The 14,171-nt window shown below is 40.6% G+C and overlaps 1 protein-coding gene across 1 annotated transcript in view; it reads right to left on the reverse strand.

Annotated features, from left to right (window-relative positions):
* ADAMTSL1 (ADAMTS-like 1) overlaps window positions 1-14,171 on the reverse strand; it is a 431,835-nt gene that overhangs the window by 250,121 nt on the left and 167,543 nt on the right. Inside the window, exon 8 of the mRNA XM_006881351.1 lies at window positions 4,426-4,537. Coding sequence (XP_006881413.1) covers window positions 4,426-4,537 — 112 coding nt within the window. The remainder of the gene's footprint in view (window positions 1-4,425; window positions 4,538-14,171) is intronic.

The following is a 14,171-nucleotide window of genomic DNA, read 5'->3' on the forward strand; positions in this document are numbered from 1 at the left end:
GGGGTAGACACTAAGGCAATCCTTAAATGTTACAGGGGTAGACACTAAGGCAATCCTTGCATTGTATTTGCTAACCCCTCCCTTCTGAATCAACAAGAAGGTTTTCAATAGAAAGAGCTTAGGTTCATTTACATTGAATTCTCTTGGTGATTTGCACCCTGGCAATTTTCAATAAAGACACAGGGAAGCTAATGGCTGTGCTTGAGTTCACTTCAGTTGTTGAAGGACTGTTCTGCTTCCTGCTTCACCTTTGTTCCCCTCCCCCCCCTACATTCTTGGTGGTATTCGTCTTGTTAATTAGTACTTATTACTTTACTCTGGGTCTGCAACACCTAGCCCCTTCACAGCCCCAAAAACTGTACTCCCTGATTAACGAAGCTCTGTACAATGCTGCACAAGATCTGATTCTGTCAGTTGCCATGACACATTATTTGCCCAAATTCAAGCAGAATGGATGGAGCTGAATAAGTGGAAGATTAAGGTCTCAAACCCAGCCAGAACCTCAAGCCAGAAATACGGTTGTGCAATTCTGCATTCTATTTATACTAAGTTTTACTTTTCTTAACTGCCTCTTGACTGGGCCTGTGGATTTCTGATGAGTGGTGAAGCCGACTTGGGCTCTTAGGGGGGGTAAAAGAAATGTGTGTAGGGGAGTTTGTTTTCTTTTTCTTTTCTTTTTTTTTTTTATCAATGTGTACCTTTCTAAACATGAGCTCTTCCCCTGTTCCTTGGCAGGTGGCTGAATGCTATTATCTACCTTCAAAAAGAAGATTTAGAAAGGCCAAAGGAAGATTTTAGGAAACCAGAAGGTAACTTTCCAGACATCCTGGCTGGAGGCTGTGCTCTCAGACCACCCACAAAAAAAATTAATTGTTCATTAAAGACCTAAAATAAGACCTTTAAAATTTTATTATAAAGATGAAAAGCATGGAAAGCAATAAAAGTAATGGGTAAGAACATATGTTCTATTTAATCCTTTTATAACAAAAAGAGGTAGCAAAATTTTATTTTTTAAAATACTATGTTTTTATTTTTATATGACATTCTACTCTAGAACAGACAATTGTATGATAAGCTAATATTTTTTATTTTTCCATCTAATAATTTCTGCTCCAAGACAGATTTTGTCATGTAGTAAAATACATAAATATATATAATAAGTTAGGAATTTTAAGAAAAAGAATAATTTTTCAGTTTAAAAATACTGATTTGAAGCTATTACAGGCTTATGAAATGAAGATTTTAGAGCAAAAATGAAACAAATAAAACAAATCTTCAGCTAATCATGTTTTCTAAGGGGTCCTAAACTATTTAAGAGTCATCTTAAATCTGCTGCAAGAGACCTTTTCAAAGGTTCAAAAGTAAAGAAGTCACCTTCAGGACTGGTGTCCCTGACCCAAGCCATGGTATTTTCAATTGCCTCATAAGTAAATGAAAACTGGGCAATGAATAAAGACTAAATAATAATTGGTACCTTTGAATTGCACTGTTGGTGAAGAGCATGGGATATGCCATGGATTTCCAAAAGAACAAATTAAATCTATCCTGGAAAAAGTACACCCAGAGGGTTCCTCAGAAGCCAGCCTGGTGAGGCTTTGTCTCATCTACTTGGGCCATGTGATCTCGAGGGTCTACCCCCTGGAGAAGAGCATTATGGTTCGGAAGGTGGTGAGACTCAGAGGAAGACTCTCAATGAGATGGACTGAAATAATGTCTGTAACAACATGCTCAAGTACCCAGGAATTTTTGAGGATTGTAAGAACCAAGAAGTGTTTTGTTGAGTTGTTCACAAGGTTACCATGACTTAGACACGACCCCTAACAACATCTCCCACTTTGCTTGCACTTAGCAAAACAGTCTACCAAGTGAGTCTAAAATCAGAAATGTAAGAGCGAGGTTCCATTTAACCTTTTCAGCAATTTCCACTCGGTAGGCCAAGCACCCATCCTTCACATCTACATCTGTACAATTTCCCTTTTATCTCAGCTTCCCAGCAACATTTCTGTTTGAGAAACGATTCAATACTTAAAAATACTTGCAGCCACTGACAGTTCTACTTCTTCAGCTGGATGTAAGGAATGTGAAGCCAAAGGACTTGGATCTATATGAATTTAACATTAATTGCCTTATGAAATAGCAAGCCACTGTCAAGGTCATTGAAATTATACCCCAACAGCAGCTCTGTGTGAAATTGGCATAGCAGCCAGACCCATAACTGAGCTGCTCCTTCTCCCAAGGCATGGTTTTCATTTAAAAAGGAAAAAAAAATAGTCTGTCGCATTCTTTCTCTGCAATGGTTTCCTGAGCTAGTCATTAGAAGGTGTATTAAGAGCACACATTCCTAGTGAACATCAGAGCAGTCGGTAGCTTACTTTTGAACAAAAGTAAATTTTGCTCAAAAATCTAATTTTCTATTCAGGACAGACACAGTCGCTAGAATAATTAATCTACTGAAATGCTGTAAGTGTTGGATTAACAGTTAATTAACAACAGAAGTGAAAGTATTTTGAATTATGGTTATTAAAGGAGGGAGCTCTGGTCCTGCAGTCATCAGTCAGTCCTGCTACCAGGTGCCCCAAGGGAAGAAGATGGCCAACCTCCTCCTCTGCAATTTACATCCTCAGAAGCCAGCTGGAGTGTCAGCAATGAGTGGAGTCTGACTTTTAAGGTAAAAACCTGCATTGCTTCATAGACCAGCATTTCCAGTAGTTTATTCATGTTATGACTGCTAGGAAAACAAACAGATTTGTCCTGGAGAGGGTTAAACCGGGTGGCTCCTTGGAGGCAAGGATTCTGAGGCTCCATCTAACACACTTTGGACATGTTGTGAGGAGAGACCGGTCCTTGGAGAAGGACATCATGCTTGGGAGGGCAGAGGGACAGCACAGGAGGGGAAGGCCCTCTATGAGGTGTATTGATTCAGTGACTGGGATAATTGGGATGGGAGTGTCAGAGACAGTGCGACTGGCACAGGACAGAGCAGAGTTTAGGGCTGTTGTACATAGGGTTGCTATGAGTCACAAGTGACTCGACGGCACATAACAACAACAACAACAATGCAGAAATGAATAACAGAGCTTAAAACGAATCACATCTCAGATTCTTAAAGCTTTTTGAAAAATCATGGACATTCATAATAGCTCTATTTTGAGACACCAGCCTTGTTATCTCCTATTTAATTAGTCTGGCAAATAGACTATGTGGATTCAACTCACCCAGAGGCTCTTTGGAAGTAAAGTCTGAAGATCTGTTTCCAGCTTTGCGAACTCTGTGGGGAAGGTCTACTCTGCACAGTTGGGGACATCATAATTTGTGATCCAGTTAATGGCAACTGACACTTAACAGCAATCTAGGCAGATAAGTTCTTTTAAGACAGGCAATGACCTAGCATCATTGAAGCTCAAGCTAGAATTTATGTGATGAGCTACTTTTTAAAGGTACAATCTTACATCCATTAAATGAACAAAACTTTAAAAAGATGATAATCCTCAAATGCTCACTTAGCTGGCAATGAAACAAAAAATATTCATACATTACTAGTTACCCTTCTGGAAAGAATTTTAGTCATAAATGCCAACAGCCACAAAAATTCTGGAACCTCTTGATCTAGTAACCTCACTCCTGACTATTTATGCCAAGGAAATAATCCTAAAGGAGAAAAATACTAAGATATTAAGTTGTTCCTTTCAATAGTAGAATAGTTTAAATAAATGCAATGGTCCACTACAAGAGAATGGCTAACTAAATTACTGTTAAGTAACTCAAAACAATTATCCTACAACTGTTAACTTAAGAAGAACAAAATAAAAAGGGGGGTGTGTGTTTGAAATCTTCTTCAGTAACACAAAATGCTGCCCATGTGACAGCAGTTATGAAAGAGAGAGAGAGATTCTTGGTGGGACTTCCCTAGAGAGATGAATTTTATTGAATAAATAAAGCAAACAGCATCCTTCTTAAAGCAGGAATAAGAGAGGAGCCAAAATGACACTAAGTCTCCAATTAGAAATTAATTTTTCTGATCAATTTCTAATCTCTGAGTCAAGATATACCATACAAGATAGACCAAGCCTACTGGGTATTTTTTTCTCCTTTATTCTTGAATAAATGAGCTCATTTTAACCAGATGGTTGGTTCATTCTCAAATGAAAGACATCGTCGGGTGCAAAATTGTACCAGCTCTGATCCTTCTTGAGTTTCTGTGGAGACAGTCTCCTATTCTGGGATCTACAAACAGAACATATTTGTGGGGTATATTAACGGAGGTGTCTGTCTTCTGTGGGGGCTCCAGAACCTCACTTCATGCAGAAGAAAGGGTCTAAGATAACAGCACAAAACGTCTCCCATGCTAATGTTACCGTACTCTTCCAATAGCCACATCTTTCCTCACAGAAGCCAACTGTTTCTGGACTAAGTGAACATCATTACCTCCTCCACAGGTTGCCGAGCAAGGAAAGAAATCTGTCTCTCTCCACCGATGGATGATGGGCTGGTAGAAGATGAACTGGACCGTACTGTCTGTAGGCCCTGCATCGCGGATCTGCAGGAAACAACAGGAAAGAAGCACATCTACTGTGACAGTGGGAATGCTCATTGAGCCCCTTTCCACTCTGGATGAGGCCAAACGGCGGCGCCAATGGCCTGACGCTGGGAAAGGGCTGCACCAGGAGAGAAGCACAGCCCTTCTCTTGGTGTTTAGTCCTCATCTCAGACATTAGCCCTCGCATACATCATCTCTGTAACCACTGCTTCTCTGTTACGTTTCTGTGGAGCAAGGGCTTGTGACGTCTCCTTCTGTGACTCCACTAGAATCTTATTACAAGCCACTTACTCCATTTCTCTTCTTTATTCCCAACTTCTCAGGTGTAACAGATAAAGCGATTTTGATTTGAAAAGCATGCTCATAAATGGAAAATATTTCTAAAAGTAACTGTATATGTCACAAATTGCTGGAAAAGAATGGTATCAGTTATGATTATGAAATAAAGTTAAGAGAATTAAAGAGTACTTTCTATTCAGAGACACAAGAGGACTAATGATAATTCACTGTAAATATATATATATATATATATATGTTTACATATATATACACACACGTGCCCCCTTTAAAAATTATCCTACCTTTATCCTATTAAGTTTAACAAGCAGATTAACCATCTAGGATATAGAAACCTAGAAACATCTAGCATATAGATGAACACTGCAGAAACAGAACCAACAATTCCTAATTGCTAAGACAGACAGTCTCCTCGTGTTGAAATTTATAGCCTTGGAAACACAGTGAGTCAAACGGATTCAACAGTCGTGGGAGTGAGAAACGTTAGTTCAAGAAGCTGACTAGCATGTTCAGTCCTCGACTGCTAACTGAAAGGCTGGCAGTTTGAACACAGTCAGAAACTCCAAGGGAGAAAGAGCTGGTCATTAGTTCCCATAAAGATTACAGCCAAGAAAACATCCTCAAGTAAGAGAACTCATCTACCCGGAGCTGAATATCCACTCGATGGCACCTCGCTGAAACAATAAACCATAGATCAGCTTTTGACGTTTGGACGGGAAAATGGAAATGTTTCTCAGCAAACTCTAGGTGGATTGGAAAAGAGTGAGAGAGAGAAAATGCTACCAACTGCTGTACTTCACTGGGATCCAGGCCTTTCTTAATGAGAATATATGGTGATAGAACTCCTCTACTTTAAAACAAAACCAGCTGAAGCAATACAGAGCTGTTCACAAACGTGGGATCCATTCCTACAGATGAATATTTCTCAATCCTATGTGTCAGATACAGGATACCTAATTGCTTGCTTAGGGATGGAGTATTAATCACATTCTTTGGAAGACTTTTTAGCTCTCAGCCTACAGCTCTCTGGGGACATGCGGTTATCTTGCTGGAAACCATTAGAAGAGGGCTCTGGTCGGAAAAACCTCTGTGAAAAAAAATGAAAAAGACTGGACAATGTGTTTAGACCTAGGAAGATGGGTTTTCTGCATGGACCCATTTTCAGATGCCAAGAATTAAATAGAGTCCCAGGAAAATAGAGAGAAAAAGTATAGATTTCTATTGTCAAAGTGAGAATGATATAACTGAACAAGGTAGGACAGGGGAGGGAGAAGAAACAACACTATTTGTTCATTGCATGACTTTTAAATCTGGTTACAAAGGCCAACAGGACAAGGTAGGTCCTTTTCTCTGAACTCTGGATGCTATCAATTAAAATAGCCCTGTCCAGAGAGGAAGGAAGGAAGGAAGGAATGACAGGCATTTTAATGCTTGGATGAAGGGTTAGTAAAGATCATGTGAATGAAAACAAGTAGCTTTAAAAGGGAAAAAAAAATCATTCTTGATGAGTTCAATGGAAATGGTGTACCTTGAACACAAATATGGGGCCTGTATCCCTAGCGGCCTAGTGATAAGAAATTGTGCTGCCATGGCAAAGGCATGCAGTTTGAATCCACCAGTTGCTCAGCAGGAGAAAGACGGGTTATCTCCTCCTGTGTGACTTACTATCTCTGAAAACCCTCTGAAGGGTTAGTTGTGGGTCATTTCCAACTCGACAGTACTCAGAAAAAAAATATCCTTGCATTAGGAATCCTGGTAGCATAATGGTTAATGTGTATAGCTGCTAAGTAAAAGGTTGGCGGTTGGAATCCACTGGATGCTCTCTCTCTCAAGGACAAATTCTGCTTCTGTAAAGAATACACAGCCTTGGGAACTCGATGGGGTCATTCTTCTCTGCCCTTCGGGCCATTATGAACTGGAATCCACTGGCTGGCAGTGGGTGTGGTTTGATCTTGGTACATTTGCATTTGGGAAAAGATTGTAAATGAACAAGCTTCTTTAATTCAAATGTTGTTCTGTGGAGTCAGAACCAACCCATAACTGGGCCTCCTGTGGGTTTTCAGAGTCGGCTTAATTGCACGGAAGGAGACTGCCCTTCTTATTCTGGTGGAGCAGCTGGTGGATTTGAACCATGCGCCTTTGGAAAAACAATGTGAGGTAGCCAGATCTCTGACCTCAAAATCTTGGTTGGTTTCTCCTACCTCCCTTACATTCTTGCACTAATAGCAGAACTACCACCATCAGCAACCTTTATTGTTTTGCTGTCACTTGGAGGAGTCCTGGTGGCCCAATGATTACCACTCTCAGCTGCTAACAAGAGGCTGGCTTTCAGGGAGCTCTGGTGGCCTAGAGACAAGAAGCTTCGCTGCAATGCCGAAGGCACGTGGTTCGAGTCCACCAGATGCTCCGGATCCAATTTGATGGGACACAACAAAAAAAGAAAAACCAAGAGGCTGGTTTTCTTAACCTCACAGCAGCTGAACACGAGAAAGCTGAGCCTGTGCCCAGAAGGAGCACAGCTTCGGAAACCGTTCCATCCTAATGGGGTACAATGAGCCAGGATCCACCTGATGTCAGTGGAGTTTCCCAGGAATGAGACACATTTATTCGTGGGAAATCTTATCTTACATCTACTCTGTATTATCTTCTGCATTTATAGATGAAAACATGAGGTCAAGAGAGTGTGACTTGCTCAAGGTCACAGAGTTAGGGAAGAGCTAAGGTAGGATTCACATTTACCTCTGTTTAGCTCTAATGCTATCACCACATTCTAGTACCAAGAAATATTTTTTTGATACTAGCAGAGTGGTGACAATACATTAGTGGTTTTCTTGTGCTTGTCTTCTCAGTATTGTCTCAATTTTCCGTTTTAAAACAGAAAACAAAACATTCAAAATATAGAAAGAGGCTAACTTGACGTCTGGAATTCTTGAATGGTGAAAAAGACCAACAGACTTCACTGGTGATGGAATGTGTGGGAGGTTAAGCCCACTCACAGGTTCCCGGGAAGACAGCCTGGTTGGTGTTCCACTTCTGAAAAACCTGCCATTCAGAACCTAGGAGCATTTCTCTGACACGTGGGGCTGACTTGGTTGTTACCTTGATATCTAACGGTGGTGCCTCAACCATATTTACAGAAATGAGCCTAACTGGTTCTTTTTCTCTGGTTTATTAACACTGGCCTGCTAGGCTCTTGCTATTATTAGCTCTGAGGTTTCAATAAATTCTAAAACCCTCAATATTTAAGTTGTGGGACTTAAAAGTATGTCACAGAATGCCTTATTTTGATACATATTTTAGACTTTTGATTTAGGAAACTAAACACATCTGGCAAATGTAGTTCTGAACTTTTAGCTCTGGTGGCCTAGTGGTAAGAATCTGTGCTGCAATCCCAAAGGTATGTGGTTCAAATCCACCAGCTGTTCTGCAGGAGAAAGATGGGTGACATCCTCACTTGCTTTTTACTGCCTCTGAAAACCCCCTGGAGGGCCATCTATGTGTTGGTTATGCCTCGATGGCACACAAAACAACAACAGCATATTAGTAAGAAAGAATAATGCTTAGAAGGAAGCTTTCCTTCTTTAATTAGGCTGTGTCAGTGACTGCAATGCAGTATGACCTGGCCTTTAAGGCAGATGAGAAACAACAGGGTTCCTCCCATAACAATTTTTCACACTGTTGTGACAAAGCTTCAGGGCAGTATGTATGCAGGTAATAGTTGAACTTTAAGTCTATGGCAAACTGAAGAAGTCAGGGAGAATCCACTCACTCAAATCGCCGTATGTATACAAGCCGCATGAGTACCGGGAGATGCCGCGGCTTCTCTGCTGGGAAATGGGCAAAACCTGACTTCACAATGGTCTCCAACTAGGTCTCTTTCTCTCACTGATGTCATGGAAACTTCTGCCCCCACTGAGTGGCAGGGAAGCTGCAGGCAGCGTCCCTCCCACCTTCCTTGGCTGCACTTCAGTGACTATGCCTAGTGGCCTGGCTTGAGCGGAGGCACATCAAAACAAGCCGTGGTGGACTTGCCACTGTGAGTCTCTATGTTCCACTGGGTCACATGCTGTCAGGGCAAGCAGGGATGTCCTGACTTGAGGAGGTTTGGAAATAATGTAAATAACCCAGTGTGCTCGTTACAGCGATACTGCAAACTCAAGAATGCCTGCAGAAAGGATTAAAATGCCTTTATTTGGACTTTCACAGATGCAACAAAATAAGATCTTGGTTAATACCTGTAGTTTTAGAAATATTTATTATTTATATAATTGATATTTTATTCTTTTTCTCCTCTATAGTCTATATACTCCATGGAGACCATTCTTTCTTCATTATCATCTATTGTTAGTACATTAAATGTGTCTTTGCTATCCAGTACTGCTATAACGGAAATATTACAGATAGATAGATTTAGAAAAGAAAAATACATTTTCTCATAGTGTAAGAGATGGCTGTGGTTTTGTTAGGCACTGTCAAGTTGGCATGACTCACAGTGACCACGTGAACAACAGATCTGAACCCTGTTCTTGCCTGTGCCATCCTCATAATCTCTGACATCCGCAAGCCCATTGCTGTAGTTACTGTGTCAACATACATGGTCATGGGTCTTCCTTGCTTTGCCATCCCTCCACCTTCCCAAGCATGGCATCCTTCTCCAGGAAATAATCTCACCTAGAAACACATCCAAAGTATGTGAGACGAAACTTCATCATCTTTGCCTCCAAGGAGCACTCTGGCCACACCTTCTCCAAGATGTATCTGTTTGTTCTTTTGGCATTCCATGTTAGGAGTTAAAATTCATGGTGCTAGCTCTAGGAAAAGGCTTTCTCTGCTGGCTCTGAGGGATGATCCTTGTCTCCTTTCAACATCTGTGGGACTGGCTTTCCCGGGATAGTTCCATGTGTCTTGGCATCAGTCTTCTCTGGGGTTTAGGAAGTTCTCAGCACAGGGACCCTAGTTCTTGTATTGTGTACTGAGGCCCTTTTCTCTCTGGCCACTCTCTCTTCTTTTAGGTCTTTTAAGACCAAAGGCAAAAGATGTTATACAATAGGAAACTCCCTTTAAGTAGGTTCTGGGCTGTAACCTGAGGAGAGATACTAAGTCCCATCCACTTTCTACTGCATTTAAATAACACCTAAGTCCCATCTACTTTCTACTGCATTTAAATAACACATATAACCAAATATTCTTTTTTCACATGTGCAGGTATTTTATCACAACTAATTTATCTTCACTTTCTAACACATCTAGAGAGAACTTTTATTAAGCAAATAAACAAAAATGCATATTGTTCAACTTCAGCTTAAGACAGGGGCTAAGACTGCTTTAGGCAGAGGTGGTAGGCAAGTCTGCCCTCCTCTGCCTCCAGATGCAATGGATTTCTACAACTTGGGCCACTGTCACCTAATATTCTCGTTACATAACCTAACCTACCTCATTATGGAGAAAGGACACAACGTTGATGCACATCTTTACTGATTTTAAAGTATGCAGTATCCCCTTGTTCTGTTTGAACGAATGCTTCTTGGTCTACATACAGATTTCATAGCCATTATTCTGGAGGGGAGGGGGGGAAAGGAGAGAGGGGGAAAGAGGAGGGTAAGAAGAGGGATGGGAGGATGGGAGAAAGACAGAGATGGGGTGGTGAGAAGAGGGAAAGGGACTGGGAAGAGGAGCAGGGAAGGGAAGGAGAGGAGAGAGGAAGGGAGGGGAGTGGAGAGATGCAGAGGATGTGGTAAGGGAGGAAGATGGTAACACCCAGTCATCCCGTAAATGTCCCTTATTGCTCAGAGGATGCAGTCAGAATGCTCTCATATGCTCTCGTCTCACTTAGGAGGTGATGCGTCAGCTTTTGACTCAGCAAGCAGTGCCATGCGACTGAGTAAAACTGCCCCATAGGGGTTACTAGGCTGTGCCTTTGATGGAAGTAGACTGTGAGCTCTTTTTTCCCTCAAAGCTGACGGTGGGCTTGAATCACCAACCATTTGGTTAGAAGCCAAATGCTTAACCAATGCTCCATTGTTAATAAGTTACAGCTACAAAATTGTTGTCTTAGTACTAAATATTCATTCCTTGACCTTTTTCAGAAAAAACCGCTATCTGCCACTGTGAATAGTTTGACTGGAAGTTGCAGCCTTCAAAGCCATGGGAATGTAGTCAGTTCCACGCAATTCTATTCATATCACCTCATCTAATCTCACAATTCTAGGAGACCAAAGTTACTACCAGACTCATGGTTCAAATGCACCAGCTGCTACACAGGAGAAGGATGGGCTGTCTCCTCCAATGTGATAAACTGCCTCAGATAATCCTCTAGAGGGTCAGCTTTGGGTTGGTTCTGACTTGACAGTACACAACAACAATAATACAATTCAAAGGAGTATTGACTAGGAGCTTTACTAATTCTTGTGTGTTTAACCAGAAAAGAAAAATATTGTTTAAACTAATTTGCAATGGCATAACGACTATACTATGAGTGATACTGGAAGCTGAATTAAAATATGTGTATAATTTAAAAGCATCAGAGTAATGATTTAAAAAATCCGATTTTTCTGGAAAATGTGAAGGAAAAAATTTCTGTTTCATTACAAATTACTGGAAGGAAGATATTTTTCCTTTTTTTCCTCTCTCCCTATAACTTCTTACAGTCTCTGCCTCATTTTCAAGTTTGAACAAATATTTAAAACTCTATCATAGCTTATAATAACTTTGCATTTTTATATGTCTTTGTTTTCACAAATTTTCTAATGAATATTTCACTTTCTTTCCATGTCTGTCTGAGGTGGGACCACCCAATAGCATGTATAACACAAAGATCATTAAAGTGATAGCTTATCCTGTTTCCGAGCAAGGAAGTCTGTTTAAAGACTAAAGTGCATCTGATTCATAATTCATATGCATGTTAAAATTTATCAATGAATAAATAAGATGAAGAATTAATGCCCTTAGTTTGTTGCTTCCTCAAAAAAAAACCTGAACATAGAAATTTCATATGACCCAGCTATTCCAGTACTTGGAATATACTGAGAATATGAGAATTGAGTCACAAACTGAAATTTGTACACCAGTGTTCACAGCAGCATTATTCACCATCACAAGAATGAGGAAACAGCCCAAATGTCCAACCACAAACAAATGGATCGAGAAATTATGGTACATTCACACAATGAAATACTATGTAGCATGCAGGAGCAATAACTTTATAAATTATTACCTAACTTGGGAGGGACTGAAGAACAGTATGCTGAGTGAACTAACTCAGTCCCACAAGGATAAATATTGTATAAAACCATTACTGTAGAATGAAGAAAGTGGGAGAGGCTATAAGCAGAGGGATGTGGATGTGCAGGGGGAGGAGGGGATCAATCACTGGGTTGTGCAGTTTGATGGGTGAGGGGTGAGGGAAATGGAAAGAATTTGTTCAAATTTGTATTTGAATTTTAGAAATAAATGAGGATGAAAATTTAAAAAATATTTTAAAAAAAGAATTAATGCTTTTGAATTGTGATGTTGGCTAAGAATTCAGGATATATGATTGATGTCCAAAAAAATAAACCAATCCATATTGAAAGAAGTGTGGTGGGAGTACCTTAACTTAGAGGCAAGTTGATGAGGCTTTCACATACTTTGCACATGTTGTCAGGAGCGTCCAGCCTCAGGAAAAAACGTCATGCTTGGAAAAAGGCAAGATCAGTGATGAAAAGACGACGTTAAATGGGGTGGATCAGCACGATAACAGCAAAAACAGGCTTAGACACGGGGGAGATTTCGAGGATGGTGCAGGATTGATGCTTCATCTGCTTGTACATAGAGTGTCTAGAAGCTGGGGTTCTCAAGGGAGCTCTTGTGGGTGCTCTGTAGGGAACTTAGTAAGGAGCTCGGGTGGCCTCGTGGTAAGAAGCTGTGCTGCAATCTCAAAGGCACGTGGTCTGATTTGCCGGCTGCTCCGTGGGAGAAGTTTGGACAGTCTCCTCCCATGTGATTCACTGCCTTTCAAAACCCACTGAAGGGTCAGCTGTGAGTAGTTCTGCCTAGAAGGCACACAACACTACCAGCACCCTAAGCTGGAGCACACTGAACACTATCCCAAAGCAACAATAACTTATTTCTGAATGAAGATTTTTACATGTGTCAGGTCTCCAAGGAGATGCAAAACCTCTTTAAACTCTGTTTTTTCTAACTATTCATATTTGTATATAAAAAAAAGAAAATACATTTATAGAAGCAGTGCAATAATACTGAGAAGATTTCTGTTGTCCTTCTTGCTGATTGCCACCAAGTCAAGCACGACTCATAGTGACCCAATGAGCAAAAGTTCTGAAGCCTTTCTGTAACTATCATCTTTTCTCAAAGTTTATAGGGTTTCCAGAGGCATTCTGTCTAGAAGTGGATGCCAGATTCTTTTCTCAGATAACCATATATGTGAGCTTGGGTAAGTCACCCAAATTCTTAGAAGCTGTTGCCTTGTGGGTAAAACAGAGATGTCAATATTTGCTCTGAATAGTTCAGCAATATTTAGGAGGTTACAAGGTACCAAGTAAGTTCTGACTCATATTGACTCCATATGACAGAGCTGAGGTGCCTGCTAGAATTTCCTGTGCTGTGATCTCCAAGGAGCATGTTTTCTAGGTCTTTTCCCTGCAAAACACTGGGTAGGTTTGAATCACCAACTTTTTAGCTAACAAGCAAATACTTTATGGCTGCCTTTTATTCAATCAGCATTTATTAGTGTCTACTGGATCCCATAAATAAGATTCAGTCCTTGGCTGCAAGGAAGGTCAGGTAGGGAGACCAATGTTAAGAGAAAATTTGGAGCAGAGCCACAGAATGCTTCCTGAAAGAGGGAATTTTAGAATTCTAAGCAAACAGTTGGTGGAGAGAAAAGAGGTAGACGAGATAAGAGCAGTTAGGTTGAGGGCACAGCATCAGGCAAAGGAAATCAGGTATCAAGATGGGCAGAGGGGTTGCTCCAAGAGAATCAGTCAGCTGCAATAAGACGGGGAAGAGGGAAATAAAGGTAGAGAATGTGGAAAGTAGATAGAGTCTAGATCTGTAGTAGCAAGATTAGTAGATGCAATGAGTGGTACAAATGTTAGTCAAATGACTACTGACAAAAAGTTCATAGTTCAAATCCACCCAGAGGAAATCCCAGATGAAAGATCGGAAAGGTCACAGATTTGGAATTCCTGTGAAACATAAAAGGAGTCAATCCCACCAAATTAGAAATTGACTCAAAAACAACTGGGGTTTTTTTTAAGTGTTGTTAGACAGCATATGAATGGATTTTCATTTTAGCCAGAAAACAATGTGTAGAGGTAGAAGACAATGCAGAATAACT

The sequence above is a fragment of the Elephantulus edwardii genome, unplaced genomic scaffold, assembly GCF_000299155.1.
Source record: "Elephantulus edwardii isolate Elephantulus edwardi_28Jun2011 unplaced genomic scaffold, EleEdw1.0 scaffold00014, whole genome shotgun sequence".
NCBI lineage: Eukaryota > Metazoa > Chordata > Mammalia > Macroscelidea > Macroscelididae > Elephantulus > Elephantulus edwardii.